The sequence below is a fragment of the Eumetopias jubatus genome, unplaced genomic scaffold, assembly GCF_037043125.1.
Source record: "Eumetopias jubatus isolate StellerSeaLion01/CBP00866 unplaced genomic scaffold, mEumJub1_p1.0 scaffold_9, whole genome shotgun sequence".
NCBI lineage: Eukaryota > Metazoa > Chordata > Mammalia > Carnivora > Otariidae > Eumetopias > Eumetopias jubatus.
This window is the reverse complement of record NW_028274815.1, coordinates 105,122,072-105,141,597: the sequence shown is the minus strand read 5'-3', so window position 1 is coordinate 105,141,597 and position 19,526 is coordinate 105,122,072. Positions and strand designations below refer to the sequence as shown.

General features: G+C 37.8%; 1 protein-coding gene across 1 annotated transcript; it reads left to right on the top strand.

Moving 5' to 3' along the window:
- Positions 1–388: 388 nt before the first annotated feature.
- ANKEF1 (ankyrin repeat and EF-hand domain containing 1) lies at positions 389–18,770 on the top strand. Its single transcript, XM_028113009.2, has 9 exons — positions 389–755; positions 5,955–6,154; positions 6,913–7,062; positions 8,522–8,645; positions 12,384–13,206; positions 14,816–15,042; positions 16,261–16,424; positions 17,630–17,767; positions 18,612–18,770. The coding sequence occupies exons 1-9, from the start codon at positions 410–412 to the stop codon at positions 18,768–18,770; spliced, it is 2,331 nt and encodes a 776-aa protein (XP_027968810.2). The 5' UTR covers positions 389–409.
- The last annotated feature ends 756 nt before the right edge of the window (positions 18,771–19,526 follow it).

The window sequence follows — 19,526 nt, the reverse complement described above, 5'->3', positions numbered from 1 at the left end:
GGCACTTCTGTTAGCCTTACCTTCTTCATGGATAGAATAGGGAGGCTATGTCAAGGAGGGAGGGTTAAATGAAACAAGAAATTAAATTGGCAAGAAAGCTGCATCAGCAAGGCTGATATTAATTATGATGAAACATTTGTTTTGAAATATTTTAGCTTTATGCTAGCTGAATATTCTCTATGTATAATTTATATTTTTTGTGAAATCAATTGCAATAAATTGTGGTAATAACATTTCGTGAGAAACAGCCTCTCTTCTTAGGGAAGACTTAAAATAGTATTATTTGTGCCAAATTAAAGATGACAAAATTAACTTGGAGTTATGTGTTTCTGGTTTTTTTTTTTTTTTTTTTTTGCTGCTATAGTTTTTGTTTTGGTCCAGAAAAGCATTTTCAAGAAGGTGGTCGAGTATGGCTTTAGCCGATAAGAGACTTGAGAACTTGCAGATCTACAAAGTTCTTCAGTGCGTTCAGAACAAAGACACGAAGCAGATAGAAAAGCTGATCAGGCTTGGATACCCTGAACTAATCAATTTCACAGACCCCCTCAATGGACACAGTGCTCTGCACTTGGCCTCGGTTTCCAATGACGTCGATATGGTCAGCTTTCTCCTTAGCCTTGGTGCTCACCCTGATGTGCAAGACAAGATGGGTCGTACTCCGACAATGAGGGCTGCAGAGCTGGGGCATGAATTGTCCATGGAAATATTAGCCAAGGCAAAGGCTGACATGACTAAAGTTGATAATGAAGGAAAAGGTAAAAATCCCAACATTTTATGCAGTAGGTGCAATCCACTCTGTAGCCGGCAATCCAGAAAGTGGACTTTTTTGCTTTCCAACTGTGGAAGTGAATTACTCATGAGTTTAAGTGAAAAGCCAGGTTCTCACTCCTGTACCTAAGGACACCAACTCCCTATAATTTGAAAATGGTATTAAGGTTTATCTTAGGAAACGAGCTCTGAGAGATGTCTCCCTTAAAAAAATTAAGTTAGATTAATTTGTGTTTGGTGGTTTTTCTAAATGTGGAGAATTTTTTTTTTTTTAAAGATTTTATTTATTTACTTGAGAGAGAGAATGAGAGAGAGAGAAAGGTCAGAGGGAGAAGCAGGCTCCCTGCTGAGCAGGGAGCCTGATGTGGGACTCGATCCCGGGACTCCAGGATCATGACCTGAGCTGAAAGCAGTCGCTTAACCAACTGAGCCACCCAGGCACCCTAAATGTGGAGAATTTTTAATGATACACACTGATAATACTATAGACAGAATCATCGATTATAAAATACAAAAATCTTGTTTAGAACAAAAGATGAGGAAGAGAATTTCTTAATCTTTTTTATACTTTAGAACCTCAAAGAGTACTCAACTTGGACTCCAAAAGGATTGTGTCCCCTCTCAATAGCAGCCTGATGCAGAAAGGGGTTGCAGCTGGGAACTGGAAGGGCTAAGGTGGATTCTGGCATAAAATCCAATTCTTGAGGGTCAATTTAAATGTATTTGGAAACCTGACTTGAACCTTGAGACATGGCATTTCCATGCTTTTTCAGGTGAGCTAGCCCTACTTCTCTGCTCTATTCTCCCTAATCTCATCTCAACACCTTGTCTGGGAGCTTCTTGCCCAAATAACTCAAGGTTTCAGAAGGACTTGACACAGCCCTATGAAAATCACCAAGAAAATTACCACCAGGCTTAATATAAATTGCTAGATTTAATCAGTTGTCCCAAGGAGTTGCTTCAAGTACAAAGCCATTAACATCAGTCCCACACTGGAGAAATAAATCCCATTTTTTAGTGTTAATGTTTTTTGACAGGAACAAAATCCGCTTTTATAATTCTCTCCAGACTTGGTATTTGATAAGTGACTTTCTTAAAATAATAGGAGAGGACAGGAAAGGAACAATCATTTAATTACTTAATAGCACCACATAATGAAATTCAGGGATTTCATTCAGGGATCAAATGTGTTTTAAAATGTTAAATCCTGAAAAAGAAAAAAAAAAGCCTCTTAAAGCTCTATAAAATATCATTTCCCAAAGTGTGTTCCATGGACCACTGAATCTCTAGGATGTTGAAAAGCATTACATGCAAAATTGTTTCCACTGCCAAACTCGTTAGAGAAACATTGGATAAAACAAGTTGAGACGTGTTGATTTCACATTTGTCAGACAGACTAAAGACAGTGACATTTTCCATTTGTCTTAGACCCTTGAAATAGTTTTTCCTTTTGGCATTTTATATACCTGGAGTTTTGTGAAATATACTTTGGGGAAACACTATAGTGGAGAACAGTTTACCTTCTGGAATTTGAAACAGAAATATAAGCTAAAAAAAAAAAGGTTGAGAAATTTTATCATAAAAATCTAAAATTGTAAAATTAAAACTAAAGTAAAATTAGAAACAGGATCACGTGAATATTAGTAGCAAATGCAACAGCCATCTGGTTAATATCTAAGCTCATTCAAATTAATATTAAACCTGTTAAGGTTCTGGGAGATGAATGTATGAGAAGACAATCTGACCAATCACATAGGAAGAATTAAAAATATAAAACTTGGAACAAATATAAATCTTGTTGCACACGTGACCTTGTTAGTCCGGCCCCATAGAGACTTGATTCTGTCTAACCCATGGTGTGCTTATTGCACTGCGAGCCCTGTCTTCCCCACATCAACGAATCTAGCTCACCTTGCACAGCTCTCAGTTTGGCTGCCACTTGCCCAACTGCTTTGCTTATTCCACAGAAGTCTCTGCCATTGACATCCTATTCTCCAGTGATTGATGTTTCATTCACTGCACATTGGTCCTAAAGGACAAGCCAACATTTAAATGGTTAAAACACTTACTGGATCTTTAGAAGGATGTGGGACATACTCTAGGTTAAACTGTACTTTGAAAAATTTTGCAGAACATGGAAAATGTAAATCTCTAAGCCAAGAAGCTCTTTCCTATATGTTGTCCTAGAGGATTAATTAGTGTCTGTCCATTCTGGAGTATGGAATGGTATCTGTTCTCTTCAAGGGTTAAGCTAGACTAGCTCCTAATAGCACCCATTCCATTGGTTCTCCCATTTATAGGAATGCATACCCAGTCCCATAAATGTAGTATGCAAATTCTACAGTCTATCATCTTGACTCATGTTCATTGTGGCTTAAAGAGTCAACCCAGATAGACTTTAACTGTGAGTTGCACCTACCATCATTATAAAGTATCCATTTCCTAAGTACCTTAGGGCCTTTTGTAACAAATTCAGCCTCATCTGGTATTCTCTAGGTGACATTGTTGTTTGTTATTGTTTTGGCCCAATTTTGCCTGCTATGACTTGTTGTGTCTTTGATTTTCTATTTTCAACCATGTCCTTGGCCATCTTTCTGTTTTTAACTGTTCTGAGTAACCCTATATTAGATGCATCTGTTTATATGAAATATATTTAGATTTTGATTTTATATAAATGGTGGTTTTTATTTTAATGGTAGAATTTATCCAACCTATATTTATCTAGATGGCCCAAAGGTTTGGCCCCAGGGCTGTCATTTATTTTATGTTATGAGGGTATAATATATTTAATATATATAAATATATAAATAAATACATATAAAAATATTTTCCTATATGGTCCATATGTTCTTTATTTTGGTGTGTGTGTGTTATATTTTCTAAGGTTAATGGTCTGCTTTCAGATCTTTTTTTTGGTCATTGGAATGGTAGTTTTATTTACTTTTATTATTTACTGATTGACTTTTAAAAATTGAGGTATAATTGACATCAACATTGTATCAGTTTCAGGTGTACACATAATTTGATATTTGTATGCATTGCAAAATGATCACCACAATAAGCCTAGTTAACACCCACCACCATATATAGGTTTTTTTTCCCCTTGGGAAGAGAAATGTTTTTGATTATTTTAATGGCGAATTTAATAGCTTTTCATATACATAAAACTTTGTTGAATTAGCACTTTACATGGTACTCATCAATATTTTGCTATGAAAGAAGAGATTAGTACAATAACTTTTGCATCCTTAAACTTACATGTCTACTGCTTTTATATATGAACAGCCAGCTTGGTAGGTACAAAAAACCCTCCCATTTTCTTTCTCAAGTGATACTGTAGAGATCCTTTAGTTATTTTCTAGCATTGAATATTGCTGTGGCAAAATCTGGAGGCCAGTTTGACTATCCTCTTTTTTTTTTTAAGATTTTATTTATTTAACAGAGAGAGACATAGCGAGAGAGAGGGAACACAAGCAAGGGGAGTGGGAGAGGGAGAAGCAGACTCCCCGCTGAGCAGGGAGTCTGATGTGGGGTTCAATCCCAGGACCCTGGGACATGACCTGAGCTGAAGGCAGATGCTTAACTGACTGAGCCACCCACCTACCCCTTGACTTTCCTCTTTATAGAGGACTTGAATTGTTACCCAGAGGCTCACAGGACATGTCCTCTACCTCGCTTTACCAAGGCACACCTCATTGATTATTCCTAGTCCATTTTTCCTGAGACCCCAGTATGCTTTGTCTTTTCTTTTTTTTTTTTAAAGATTTTATTTATTTATTTGACAGAGAGAAACACAGAGAGGGAACACAAGCAGGGGAAGTGGGAAAGGGAGAAGCAGGCTTCCTGTGGAGCAGGGAGCCCGATGTGGGGCTCAATCCCAGGACCCTGAGATCATGGCCTGAGCCGAAGGCAGATGCTTAACGATTGAGCCACCCAGGCAACCCCCCAGTATGCTTTTTAAATCTTCAAATTCAGGTTTTCACTTCAAGAAAGTTTTCTTCTGTTGTATCTCCATATTTTTTCTGTTCTACTTGTTTTTTTGTTATTGAGCACCAATTACATATATGTTAACTCTTCTTTGACTCTCTAGACCATTTCAGCTCTTCCACCATCTGTTACATTTTCCTTAGTTCTTTCAAGTTTTTTCTTCACTTCCATGACCATGGTTTTTGCGCTCTCCTTTTTCCTGCCTCCAGTTTGACTTTCCTTTCTTTGGTGGTTTTATTTTCCTCTACCATTTCTTCCTAAGCTCAGCTGGCTTAACTTCAGCTTTTTCTTCCTTTATCTTCTATTGTCCTAGAAGCCCTGCATTTAGTCTTGGTCCATCTTCGCACTTTTGTTTTGGAAAAAAGTTATATTTAACTTCTTTGCTATCATAGAAATACGACAGTCAATAATTTTCAACACAGTATAGTTTTTCCAGCGTGTACTTTTAACCTAGCTTTTATCATCAGGTTTCTTCCTTTCGGTATCTGTATTTTTCATAGGTCACATGCTGGTTTTTTTTTTGTTGGTTACTCTTCCTCTTTGAATGAAGCCCCTGTTTAGAGTGAGGTCATTACAAAGTCAGTTTGGAGTTTGACTGTTGTTTGCCCAGATTACAACAATACCCCCGATCTGTAGTGCATTTTTGACGTGGATTATGTGGAGGGCTGCATTTTCCTCTCTTCACTGGAACAAAACGAGTCGCCAAAATGGCAGAGCCCCTTGTCATCAACTTTTTCTTCTTAATGCTGCTGTACTGACAGCCTGCTTCTTATAAACATGGCCAGTCTGCACATTTCATCATTCAGTACCATCTGCTTTGTCACTCTGCAGCTTCAGATAGGACATAGCAACCCACCACTAGCCCTCCAGCACACACCATCCTGCACATGGACTGCAAGATGCCAAATACCCAAGGTTGACAGGGCCTCACATATCAGCACTCAGATTCTTCCCTGAACCAGGTCCTATCACATTTGGTTGTGACTGTTTTCTAATTGTATCAGAGGTTGACTCTCTTTTTGACTTTGTCTTGGTGTTTCAGTCAGTTTCAGAAGGAAAAGCAAGGTAGCTATGCCTCTGCTCTCCACCTTCAACTAGCCAATTATGGATTTCAAAATTATTAGTTTTTCTTTGCTATCTGGTTCAAATATAAAGAGACTATTAATGAAGTACTATTTGGGGATTCTATTTTTTCACAGGTATTTTGTTTTACTGCATTTTACCTACTAAGCGGCATTATCGCTGTGCATTGATTGCCCTGGAACATGGCGCAGATGTCAACAACTCTACCTATGAAGGAAAACCAATATTTCTTAGAGCTTGTGAAGAAGCACATGATATTAAAGACACGTGCCTGACATTTCTGGACAAAGGAGCTAATCCAAATGCTATCAACTCAGTATGACTAGTCCTGTGATTATAAATATTCCTTTATTTTTCAATTATAGAGTCTTAGTAGTGCAATTTTTTTTGCATTTAAATATGGTAAAATTACCCTGTCAGCTTATAGACTTTCATTTCTATTCAAAATGCTTTAAGATGATATACTCTCATTATCTTTATGTTGCCATGATTTTACAGTTTATTTCCTAATTACATTTGGAAAATTGGTATTTATTATGCATAATGGTAAAACATCATTAGAGAAAATAGAAAAGGTATCACCAATGTCTAATAAAAATTAATCTTTTTGGAAAGAAAATATGTAGTTGTGCTATTTCCCTTAGTCATTTTGCTCCCTCTCCTCATTTGGCCAATTTTATTGAGTTTTCTCATTTTTTAAGAGGCATTTCAAGACAATAAAAATAGATTTTTTTTCTCATTAGAAAACACTTATAACCTAATTTTAGCAAATATTTTACCCTCTTTTCTCCCCTTTTGCCCTACTTTCTTTGCAAAAAAAAAGAAAAAATGCATCTTAGGCATGATATTTTCACAGGGACATCTGGTGTGACCCTGAATCTGATATTGGAACTCTCTACACTGACCCACTGCACTGACTTCATTTTTCCTATTTGCTTTGTGGAACTAATAAAGATGTAGAGAACTAAACCTGCCAGTGTGAATCTAAGGCCAAATGGATTGAGAACATATGTATACCAAATGTGTTATTTAAGATGACAAGTATAACCAGAATTTCATCTGCTTCTTGTCCAGTCCACAGGTCGAACGGCTTTAATGGAAGCATCAAGAGAAGGAGTGATAGAATTAGTTCGAGGGATATTGGAAAGAGGAGGTGAAGTGAATGCCTTTGACAATGAGAGAAAACAAGCTGCACATTTTGCTGCCAAAGGAGGCTTTTTTGATGTAAGAATCTGCCCTTTGCTTTAAAATTTGTTGCTCACCATTACTTACCTTTTCCTCAAGTTTTTAAATATTATATAGGTTATATTAAGAATTTTTTCCACATTACCATCTTGATTTCCCTAAGTAATTCTAAAATTATATTTTATATCAAATATTTTTCTTTTAACTTTGTCTAGCTCTGTATTCAGTTTTATTGGCTTGCCAAGTTTATGCATTTAATATTACTAACCATGTTTTTCTGTATCCTTAACTATGGTAATTTAAAAGTTTTGCCAACCAGGACTACTTTATTTTATGCCCCTATTACATATTAAAATCTTCATAATACCTCCGGCATGGCCAAATTGTAGAGAGAAAAATGTCAACATACTCTTATCGCCCTGATTTTTTTTTTAAAGATTTTATTTATTTATTTGACAGAGAGAGACAGCGAGAGAGGGAACACAAGCAGGGGGAGTGGGAGAGGGAGAAGCAGGCTTCCCGCTGAGCAGAGAGCCCGATGCCGGGCTCGATCCCAGGACCCCGGGATCATGACCTGAGCCGAAGGCAAACACTTAACTGACTGAGCCACCCAGGCGCCCCATTATCTCCCTGATTTTTTGTGTGCACCTAATGACTCACCTCCATTTTAAACTCTTCAGTATTCTGGTTATCTGAATATACCAGCAAAGGATATCTCATAGGTACAGTGACATTGCAGAAACAAAATAGGAACCAATGCTCTCCTTTTTTTTTTTAAAGATTTTATTTATTTATTTGAGAGAGAGAGCATGAGAGAGAGCATGAGAGGGAGCATGAGAGGGAAGAGGGTCAGAGGGAGAAGCAGACTCCCTGCTGAGCAGGGAGCCCGATGCGGAACTCGATCCCGGGACTCCAGGATCATGACCTGAGCCAAAGGCAGTTGCTTAACCAACTGAGCCACCCAGGCGCCCAGTGCTCTCCTTTTTTTTTTTTTAATTCTCAATTACATCTAAACTTTCTTTAATCAATTTTCTGAGTTTTAACAATTATCTTTGTTTTTGTCATTCGGTCTCTCCCCTGCAATAAAAATCTACACCACAATAGAAGTCACGTGTGGTAAAGAATTTGCTTCCCTGATGATATTTCCCATAGGCTGATGTTTTCTAGAATTACTAGAATTCACTAAGATGCCCCAGCTGAATATAGAATTTTCTAACCTCTAGATCAATGCTATTTGATAGAACTTTTGGCAATGCGGAAAAGTTATAAATCTGTGCTGTATAATACAGTAGTCACATGTGGCTTTTGAGTATTTCAAATATGGCTAGTGGAACTAAGGAACTGGATTTTTAAAAATTGTTTTCTATTTAATTCAATTTAATTTTAAATAGCCACATGTAGCCTAAGTAACTATTGGAGAACACGTTTAGGTGCCAGTCTTCATTCAATGAATGAACATTGCTATTCCTCTACAATATCTATGATTTTTTTTTTGCAGATATTGAAGCTTCTTTTTGCTTACAATGGAGACATGGGGCTGATATCAATGAATGGGAACACACCACTTCATTATGCTGCCATGGGTGGTTTTGCAGACTGCTGTAAATATATAGCTCAGCGAGGTAAAATTGCCTAACAATTTTATGCTTAAAGTATTTATGATTTACCCATGTTGTAGATGAGCAGAGAATCTGGGCCTGTCACTTGTCAGTTGCTTATCTTTTTCAATAGCCGAACATCAGTTATATACGTAGAAAGAAAATTGAGAATCTTTTTTTTTAAAAGATTTTATTTATTTATTTGAGAGAGAGAGAATGAGAGATACAGAGCACGAGAAGGAAGAGGGTCAGAGGGAGAAGCAGACTCCCCGCTGGGCAGGGAGCCCGATGCAGGACTCGATCCCTGGACTCCAGGATCATGACCCGAGCCGAAGTCAGTCGCTTAACCAACTGAGCCACCCAGGCGCCCGAGAATCTTTTCTTACCGTACCTTCTGTCAAATCATGAATCTTGTCTTAAAGTGATGAAAACCCACATTCTCAAATATTTTTAGGTTATTGTTAAAAATCTAAACAGGATTGTTCATGGGTCAACTAATTATTAAAACGCTTATAGTTATTAAACTCCTTTTAAAAAAATGTCGACATCAATCTGAAGGACGAATACTGAAAACTATGTCTTTTAGTCTGAAGTTTTAACAATTTTATTAAAAAATGTTCAATTGTATCAAGTGCAAAGGATAAACTTTTCTAAATAATTTGAAATTATGGGAGAAAAGTTTTAGGGACAAATATGACATAAAATGAAAATTTTCATGGAAAATTTGAAAGGTAAGTAATATTTTAGATTTTCCTGAAGCTTCTATGTAACTATTAATTTAGGAATATGAAGTATGTATGTATAGCTTAATGTATTCCTTGAAGTGGTAATATTAGCTAATTAAGTTTATAGATCAAATTGGTGTTAATTACATGCTGACTGGATGTACATTGAAAGTTTTTAACTCAGCGCGCCTGGGTGGCTCAGTTGGTTAAACATCTGCCTTTGCCTCAGGTCATTATCTTGGGGTTCTGGGATTAAGCCCATGTTGGGCTCCCTGCTCAGGGGGGAGTCTGCTTCTCCCTCTGCCCCTCCACACCCCGCCCCCTTGTGCTCTGTCTCTTTCTCTTGCAAATAAATAAAATCTTTATTTAAAAAAAAGTTTCTAACTCTTCATTAGAAGTGGAACTGCATTCTACTGAACTTTATGGTAGTGTTTTTTTCTTTTTTTTTCCAGTTTGAGAAATAGGCAAAAACTTAGTCTATTATTCTACAATTCTAGGATAGAGCAGAGAATTTTAGAAGTCCCTGGGGCCTAGAGATCCTGTATTGTAACCACCAATATAAATAAGACTAATGTGCCTGTATAACTAAGAGTGTAATAACTGATTCACTTCTACTTTTTATGAACTTATACAAACTCGTACTCTCCCCCCTACCCCCCAAATAATAAACACTTTTAACAAATAAAGGAAAATATATCAAATGCAACTTTTGCCCCCATAAACGGTCTCATCAGTCTTGTTTTCAAATCTGTTACTATCAGCAATTTATTCTGACATTTTTGACACTGTATATTTCTAAGAACTAAAGATCTGTCCAGATTAAGACAAGCTTCTTCAACTTTAACATAATGACCACTTTATTATTGGGACAAACATCACCAGACATCTACTCTGTTATTTATGTACTCCTGGGAGAAAGTCACAAAAAGCAAATTGAGAAACACATTTAGTAAGAGCTTGGGCCATGCCAAAGGCCTTCCCAATGATGCAGAAAAATATTATCTTCCTGGCAGACTCATGAGACTAGACCGTGTTTCTAAAACAGGGTCTGAAAGTACTCTAAGTTCTGTAGCATGTTTGGAAGTACAACCACTTCACTGGATCAAGGTGGGGGACCCAGTTCCATAGCAGAAACATGACCAGTTAAATGTCCAGCTTTTGAGTCTTGGATCTAAGGCAATCAGAGGAACAACAAACAATGCATTAACCATGAAATGCTCATTTCTGAGTAAACTCCCTGGATTCAGTGTCTTCTATACTTAAACGTGAAGGCTGAATTCTTTTGCCACATTAAACTATCTTCTTCTGTGTTCTCCTCCTTTGCCCGTGGTCCTGCTGCTGGAACAATTTACAAGTCCCCGTAAGCAGTATGAGTGCTTTGTCCAAGGGCAGAAGAAGCTGGGAGTTTGGAGCAGTTCTAGGGAAGCACCCCATGAGGCTTCTCTTTCTCTTGGGCCTTTTGCTGGTGCTCCGCAGCGCACACCAGCTGTAAGCTGAGTACCTTTGACCACAGATCATACATCACAAAGGGAATGAATGGATTTTTTTTTTTTTTTTTTTACTAATTATAGAGGAGGAGACAAAAAGTCCCAAGGCAAAAGGAGAAGAAAAGGGCCTTCAGATCTTTAAGCTGTGATGTTGGAGTCTTTTATCCACATAAAGGCTTCTAACTAGGAGGAAACTGAGAGCAGAAGGAAGCAAGATAAAACACCTTTCAAGTCCTTTGATCCTTAGGGGTGAATATAGGAGTGGCTTGGGAGATGGTAGATAAACACCCAGACACCTTGAATAAGCAAAAAAACTAAGTAAAAACAGCATGCTTGAAATTGCTATGGAATTATGCTATCGAGATCAGTCTCAGGTCCCCTTTTCAATAAGTCACTGTTCTTAAAACTGTTCAATATGGACATTTTAGAATCCTCATTGTCATAATACTTTTTGAGTTCTTCTACCACTAGTAAAATTATCAGTCTTAATATAAAATTTTACATTTTGACAATGCCAAAGGAAGTATTAATCTTAAAAAGCACTGGTGACTCATTTTCTTTTTGACAAGGAATAAAACTATGAAGTATTGGAGGGGCATGTTTTATTTTTGCACACAGCTGCCTATGTATTTGGTTGCTGGACATACTGATTGAGTAGCAATCTTTTTGATTATGTGATATTAGCAAAGCAACAGAAGAGCCTTCTTCTAGATTCAAAACGCTAGAAAGAGCTTCTTCATAGTCTGACTTATTTATATACATAATGGATTTTTAATATCTTAAGACACTTATAGACAGCACAGCCTTCCTAGTGGCACTAAGTAGACTCCCCAGTGCACTCAGAGAAATTTATTTATTTGAGGAATACTTACATATAATGTTGGTGTCATCATTTTAAGGAAGGGTCCAAGAAGGAAAATGAATTTTAATGCCTAATTTACACAAACGTAATACTAGAGTCCTTTCAGATTTGATGAACGAATGACTTTGTCCTCTATCAGGTTGTTCACATGACCAATCACAAAACAGCAGGTCGATATAAATTACATAGAATTCATGGAGAATACAGATAAATATAGTTTAAGATGGTACACAGATTTGCAGTCATAATCCTTCAAAAAGAAGCAGGTGTACAGCATTCTGAGTTCCTAAGGGCCTCGTAAGCTGTCTGAACCCAGTCTCTTTCCAAATTCAAATGCCACCCTTATTCTTTTCCTGTTTGGCAGGAGGTCTCCTTAGCAAGTATCCCAATATGAAATTTGTTTCAAGTATCTATAGGGATTCATGTCCTAATCCTTTCGGGGCAGAGAATATAAACTGGAAACAGATTTCCCTCAGAATTCACCAAAGTGAAGCTCACAGAAAAAGAAAAATTCACAGTTTAACTTTGTAATTATAATAGCTAAATGGGCTCATTGCTCTATACAAATAATTTAGGGATAAACTTTTGACCAGTAGTTCAAGCTTAAGAAAATGGTTGTATGAATGTCATTTGCAGAGTCGTGCAAGTGCCTAGGCACTATTCATGATAATGATGCTTCATGTTTTAGGATGTGACCTGAAATGGAAGAACTTAGATCATAAAACACCCAGGACTGTGGCCAAGGAAGGCGGCTTCAAAGCAGCAAGCAAAGAAATACGGCGGGCAGAGCGCACCGCTAATAAACTGGCGTGGCCAGGAGCCAAAAATCCAAATCCACTCTGGGCCCTGAGACTTCACGACTGGTCGCTAGAACATGAGACTTTCCTTCGGGAAGCCTTTTCGTTTGTGGACAGAGGCGATGGGACAGTCAGTAAGGAAGACTTCGTGTTGACGCTGGAGGAGAGGCAAGAATATGTGACCCCAGAACAGCTGGCTATGATAGCTCAATATCATGAGAAATTGCGGGGAGCTGGGGTCAACATTAATGATTTCTTTAAAGGAACCAGGTACCTGAGTAAGTCTTATGTCTTGGGATCCTATGGGCCTAAGAAAAAGAAAAAAGGGATGACCAAAAAGCCAAAGAAAGGCAAGTTTGTCTTACCGCTGCCAATCTGCATCATCCCTGACCACGCATTTCCCTGCCAGAGTGACGGCGGGCCGCCCTATTACATGATTGAAACCTACAAGAATGTAACAGATAGCCTTCGGTTTAACCGAGACTGGCCGCCAGAACATCCCGTTCAGGATGACTCTGCTTGGTACATTGATGATCCACCAAAGGTATTTTCAAATATTAATTTCATCACCAAGGCAGGAGACCTGGCTTCTCTGAAAAAGGCATTTGAATCAGGAATACCTGTGGATACGAAGGATAATTATTACAAAACACCACTAATGACTGCTTGTGCCACTGGAAACATAGATGCCGTCAAGTTTCTTCTTGAAAAAGGGTGTGTTTTCTTGGTTGAATTCACATTCAACTCCAGAATTTTAGGACAAAGAAAGTGCTTCATTCCTGACGTCGAGATTACAGATAGATCTTTTATGGGAAAGTGGGCTAATGGGAACCTGGGAGTGTGTGTACCCAAAGATGGTTTGCCAGTAACTATGCATGAAGTTGCTTTGCCTAGAGATTTATCTACATGGTGTGGAGTCACTTTTTATTTTATTTTAAATTACTGAAAGAATTTTTTTTAAAGATTTTTATTTATTCATTTGAGAGAGAGAGAATGAGAGATAGAAAGCACGAGAGGGAAGAGGGTCAGAGGGAGAAGCAGACTCCCTGCTGAGCAGGAAGCCCGATGCGGGATTCGATCCCGGGACTCCAGGATCATGACCCGAGCCGAAAGCAGTCGCCCAACCAACTGAGCCACCCAGGCGCCCCTACTGAAAGAATTTTTTAAACTATTTTTTAAAAGATTTTATTTATTTATTTGAGAGAGAGATCATGAGTGGGGGAGGAGGGTAAAGGGAAAAGCAGACGCCCTGCTGAGCAGGGAGCCCAGCGAAAGAATTTTTTTGTTGTTGTTGTGGTAGGGACAGATAACATGATCTACCCTCTTATAGGTTATAAGTGTACAGTACAATATTAACTATAATCACAGTATTGCATAGATCTCTAGGACTTATTCATTTTCTGCATTGCTTTTTAGTCTGTCTCCTATGTTGGGGATCCTAGCAAATTCAAACAAGCGGGACAGTGATCATGATGACTTAGGGCATGTCTCATTCCCTCCTCATGACATTTTTACTGAACTTCTAAAGCAACTACTCAGGTTTAATTCCTTCTTTTACCATAGCTGAATAACCTGGCATAAGTTTCTTTTTTGTGTCTCACATTTCTCATTTTTATAATGGGGCTCTACTAGGATGCAGCTTGCAGGTTTTTTGAAGATTAAATAAGTTAAAATATGTAAAGCACTTATTAGCAAAGTAATTGCATATTTGATAAAAGGGTATTATTGTTATTACTATAACGGTCAAGGTCAAAGAAGCATTCGGATTTGTAGATTATCAAGAGGGAGTATAAAGTAATCAATGAGAATTTGAAATTTTGGGCAGTGAATTTTTAAAAAGGACTAACATTTAAAATAATACATTTTCATGCATAGAATTTTAATAATGAAGGTGCATTTAAAAATCTATGACATGCAGAGGAAAAGTAGATACAAAATGAAATAATAGGACTTTTTTATTTCCTATCAGCTTTTACCTTCATTAGATCCAGTTATATAATTTTCCTTAATTTTAACCTTTGCAAAAAAGTGTAGCCCCTGGGATCTAACTAAGTGCCTTTTAAAACTAAACAAAATGTGTGTGTGTGTATATATATATATATATATATATATATATATATGCACACAAAGCAAATTAAGACTATCGGATAATGAAGAACACAAGTCAAAAAAAATGATGGCAGAGTTTAACTTTATTTAGAGCCTCCCTGGTTTACAGTTGAATAACTTGATAACACTAATAGGAAATCTTGCTTTGCATTTCCAGCCTCTGGTGTTTGGAACAACCTACGTTTTTAGCTTGTACATCTATCTTATTTTATAGGGCCAACGTTAATGCAACAGATAATTTCCTGTGGACCCCGCTTCATTTTGCATGCCATGCAGGCCAACAAGATATCGTTGAGCTTCTTGTTAAAGCCGGAGCAGTGATAGATGCGGTCTCAATCAACAACTCCACCCCTTTGACTAGAGCCATTGAGAGCTGTAGACTGGATACGGTAAAGTACCTCCTTGATATTGGTGCTAAATTCCAGCTGGAAAATAGAAAAGGTACGTGGGCGCATGAGTGATGGTTCGGGTCAGAGAGGAGAATTTATGTTAGATTTCAAGCCCCTTCTGGTTCTCTTCTTGTAAGATCATATTTCCCCGCGAGTAGCTACTGCAACCGCAAGCCTAAGTTGAATGTTCTGGAAGTTCATACACAGTTCCTCTCAAGTCACTGATGTGAAAGGATCAGTTCCTGATGTTTGCCATCTGTCATGGATGGATACTTTTGTAAAGTACAGTAAAAAGTGGTTTACTAGAAAATGAAGTGGGGAAATAAAATGTAATGTTTTTTTATCACTAGATTAAAGTGATGGAAAATTCTATCAAATCCATCCCAAAATTTCTAAATGCCCAGTCTTAATTTCTTACTTATTTCACTGTGGCCCAGGAAGCATTGGTTTGTGGGCTTACACTGGTTTTCAGACTATACCTTGGGTTATCACACTGTCATAACTACCAAGTCCCTAGGAAGTGGCATAATTTTAAAGGCTGTAGAATTTGGATTCTTTCTAAAGCTGAACAAAACAATTCCTGATTTTGAGGCTCTCTCTGGGAAGTAAATGGGAGGGGCCCATCTTATGTCATAAATATACAACCTGAAAAAAAATAAGCATTTGAATAAAAGTTTGACCTCATTGCTTGGAGGTGTCATTTTCTTACAGTGGAACCCATTGCTTCCTTTTGATCAAAGAGAGCATTAACCCTTCTGGCTGCTTCGGGCTTCCCCTGGGTCACTGGTAGTATTGTTTCAGGCCTGCCTGAGGATATTACAGTGTCATAATACTCAGCCATCTCTATAGAGCACTGTGACACCAGCTTCCCCAGGCCTTTTTGAATATACCTCCTTGTATCAGGGAAAGGGGAGGATAGTGTAAAATTGTCACATGAAAGGAAATGTGTGTAAGGTGGGAAGAGAACCATCAATCAAATATCCAAATGTAAATATTCTACCAATATTTCCTATCCATTTTTTTTAAGAAACATGCTCAAAAAAATTAACAAGAAAACGTTGTGTTGCTAGTAAATGGCACTTTAAACTATGAGATTTCACAGCTGGGTCCACCTTAGAGAGTATCTGATCGAGCTTGATGACCTTACACGTAACCATTGGCTGTAGTAATCACCCTTACTGCCACATGCCGAGGGCTGATGTACTGAGGTTTTTCGGCATGGTTTATTATCAGTCTGTTTATTGCAACTCTGAATTTATGTCTTGAGCAGGACATACTGCCATGGATGTTGCAAAGGCGTATGCTGACTATAGAATAGTTAGTTTGATTCAAGAGAAGCTGGATAACTTGCCAAAACCAACAGAAAATCAAAAACTGAAAGGCAAGCCACCTCCTAAAGTGAAGACTGAAGGCCCTGAAGTTAAGAAAGAAGAGGTAAGAAAAGTGATCGACTACCCATTAGTAACTGGTAAAAGCTTGCGGGGGGTAGGAGAGTGTCAGTATTTACACATTGTTACACAGCATGGGCAAAATAATATGCAAGCCATATTTTCAGCACTATTATGGGGCACTGAAAAAAAAATACCTAGCAAAGAAATTCCTTTTACTGAAAATTCTAAAAAGTGCTCATTGCAAATAAAATCCATGTAAAAACCAAGTTGGCTCAGCCAAATACAATTAGAATGTTGGAAAAAGAACTGGTATCGGATATGTATATATTTGGTTCTAAGTCATACAGATTTGATGAGATGGCTCGGACAGGGAAGGAAGGTAAGAGGAAAGAAGCAAAGCATGATTTTCCTCATTTTGGTCTCATAATCTTTCATTACCCATATTATCCCCCTTCTAAGGAATTTTAATGACTACCACTGAACCCTGGGGATGTTGAGCCACTTGTGACTTGGATATCCCTCAGAATGACTCCAGAAAGTTTTAAAGGTGCCAAAGTGACTGTTCCTGGTAATCCTGAATAATGTGCATGCCTCTAAACTACCAGCAAAAGGTTGAGGTTTTTGCCCAGGCAGATTACAGAGAGAGCAAGACTTTGTCATTAGCAGGGAAGCCCAAGTGTATTTCTAGGCTAGAAGCTTCTTTTGGGGAAGCAAGAGGATCCCTGGAGATTTTTTGCAGACATAAGACAGGGTGAAATTCAAAAAGGAAAAGCTCTAATGTTATCAAATTGGAAAGGGTTGGAGAAACATAGGTAGTAAGAAGTGGAAAGGGTGAAAAGATTGTCACAAACATGGAGGAAAATAAACAGTAGAGAGCAATAAACATGGAAGACGAGAGTAAGGGGGGCAGAGGTGAAGGAAGATCAGTTGGCTAGGCTTCTACTACATACATCATTATTTTTTAGTAGAATAATTTAATTCTTCTAATCAATGGCCATAGGTCAAGGATGATATTTTGAAGACTTGTATGATCTGCCTCTGATAGAGTTAAACAAGGCAAACTAGTTATCTTTCCCCATTCAAAGTTATAATAATATTCTATTTCATTTCAAATTATAATTTGTATGGTAGCATTTTAATTTTAATTTTTTCTTGGCTTCAGAGAAAGATATAGAATGGTAAATATTAGAAAGTATATATAGGTTTTTGTAATTGATAGGGTTGGTTTTTCTTTTGTCTCATTTCCAGGAACCGCTTTCATCTGTTTATGCCATACCAACCGTATCAGAGGAAAAGAAAATGCGTAAGGATAATGTGGTTTATCTCCATTCATTGATTACCAGTGGTTATACCAAGAAAGTGGATATCACATTTATTCCACGGAGGGTAAGTACTTTGGAAAGACCTTCATAACATGTTATAAACTCATAATATCATTTTCTAAATACTTTTTATGCAGAGCACCCAAACAAATATCCAAAGATTATCTTTCATAGTTATAATTTGAAGGTGTCCTTTTGCCAGGTCCTACTGCTTTGACTAAGTCCAACTTGTTTAGCTTCCAATATCTAGTTTTCCCTGCTACTATTTCTATATTGTCATTTTAATTGTCCTTGAAAAACTATTTTTTGGTCAATGCCATTCCCTATAGCCATTTGGTCATCAAATGCTATAGATACATTTTCTTGATGCTTCTCAGACCCTAACCTTCCTCTTTGTACTCTTACTACCATTTCACTTGGGAGTTTCATACTAAGCAACACCGGATTTATTCAGTAGCTGCCTAAAACATCCACAATTAAAGAGGTGGAGACATCTTTGGAAAACAGGAGCGATCTTGCCAATGCCCATCCAACTATGCTGAGTAAGAGACCACCAGCCCCCTCTTCCTTCTACTATGAAAATAATTTTCTCAGGACTTCCCCATAAGACATAAAGGTAGCAAACCCCAATGATCTAACTCTATCACTTCCTTCTTTGACATCTTAAAAATGAACAACAGAGGATCATCAGAGGTCACTAAAATCATTCCAGTTGTCCAAATAGTCACCATCAGAAATAGTGATGCCCATGTAGCCACTGACATCATGTAAGAGGAAAAGATAAGTTAAAATAGATTTAGAAGTAAATTTCATAGTTTTGAATTAACCATATTGGGCATTATCTGCATACTGCCATGTTTGCTGGCTTTCCTACTCATGCCTGCTCCGAATATGGTGATTTATTTAAGATCTGGAGTCCTGAAGCCACAACAGCAGAGCTGATCAGAAAAAGGGAGCTGCAGCGAGAGAGGTTCACTTATGAGGTGGACTTTGAGGACTTCATGATGCCCTTTCAGAAGAACATCACAGAAAAAGCTAAAGCCTTGGAAGCCGCCTTCAAGACCTAAATCACAGCAGCTGCTTCTTGCGGTCAACATTTCGAGGCCCAGGGACTATACTTCAGAGAAAGTTGGTATTTCCATCAAAGTCAAAGCAATCCACAAATTAAGAATTTGTAACCAAACATTTGTTTTTGCTCTAACAACTATAAATATTCTGAACTATCTAGAAAGTGTGTATTTTATTTTGCAATGAATTACATATTCTGGATAAACCCCCTAATCTTCTTTAAGGATGTAGAGGAATAAATGGCATTTTGGTTATAAACATAACATTATTACAAAAAATTTACAGGATGTATGTCATTATGTTGCTTAAGTTATAATTCTGGTGGAAATTGATGAAAACAATGTAATAGTAGGGAAGAGAAGTAGGTTTTCTTTTTTTTTAAAGATTTTTATTTCTTTATTTGGCAGAGAGAAACACAGCAAGAGAGGGAACACAAGCAGGGGGAGTGGGAGAGGGAGAAACAGGCCTCCCTCGGAGCAGGGAGCCCGATGCGGGGCTCATCCCAGGACCCTGGGATCATGACCTGAGCCGAAGGCAGACACTTAACGACTGAGCCACCCAGGCACCCCGGGAAGAGAAGTAGTTTTAATCCATTAAGGAAGGAGTTTGTTTCTGATACACCATCGTATGTATTAGATACTGGTATGTATCCAATACCTTGGGTCAGATAAACTTTATCACCTCTAGCAGACGCTGTCAGCATTCTACCCCTTTCTCCTCTGCTTTGGGATTCAAGTAGGCCTGATTTCCACATG

Coding starts and splice junctions, on each gene's coding strand:
- ANKEF1 (XM_028113009.2), top strand. CDS start 410: ATGGCTTTAGCCGATAAGAGACTTGAGAACTTGCAGATCTACAAAGTT. Junction 7,063..8,521: donor CCAAAGGAGGCTTTTTTGAT/GTAAGAATCTGC, acceptor TTTTTTTTGCAG/ATATTGAAGCTTCTTTTTGC. Junction 17,768..18,611: donor TCACATTTATTCCACGGAGG/GTAAGTACTTTG, acceptor GATTTATTTAAG/ATCTGGAGTCCTGAAGCCAC.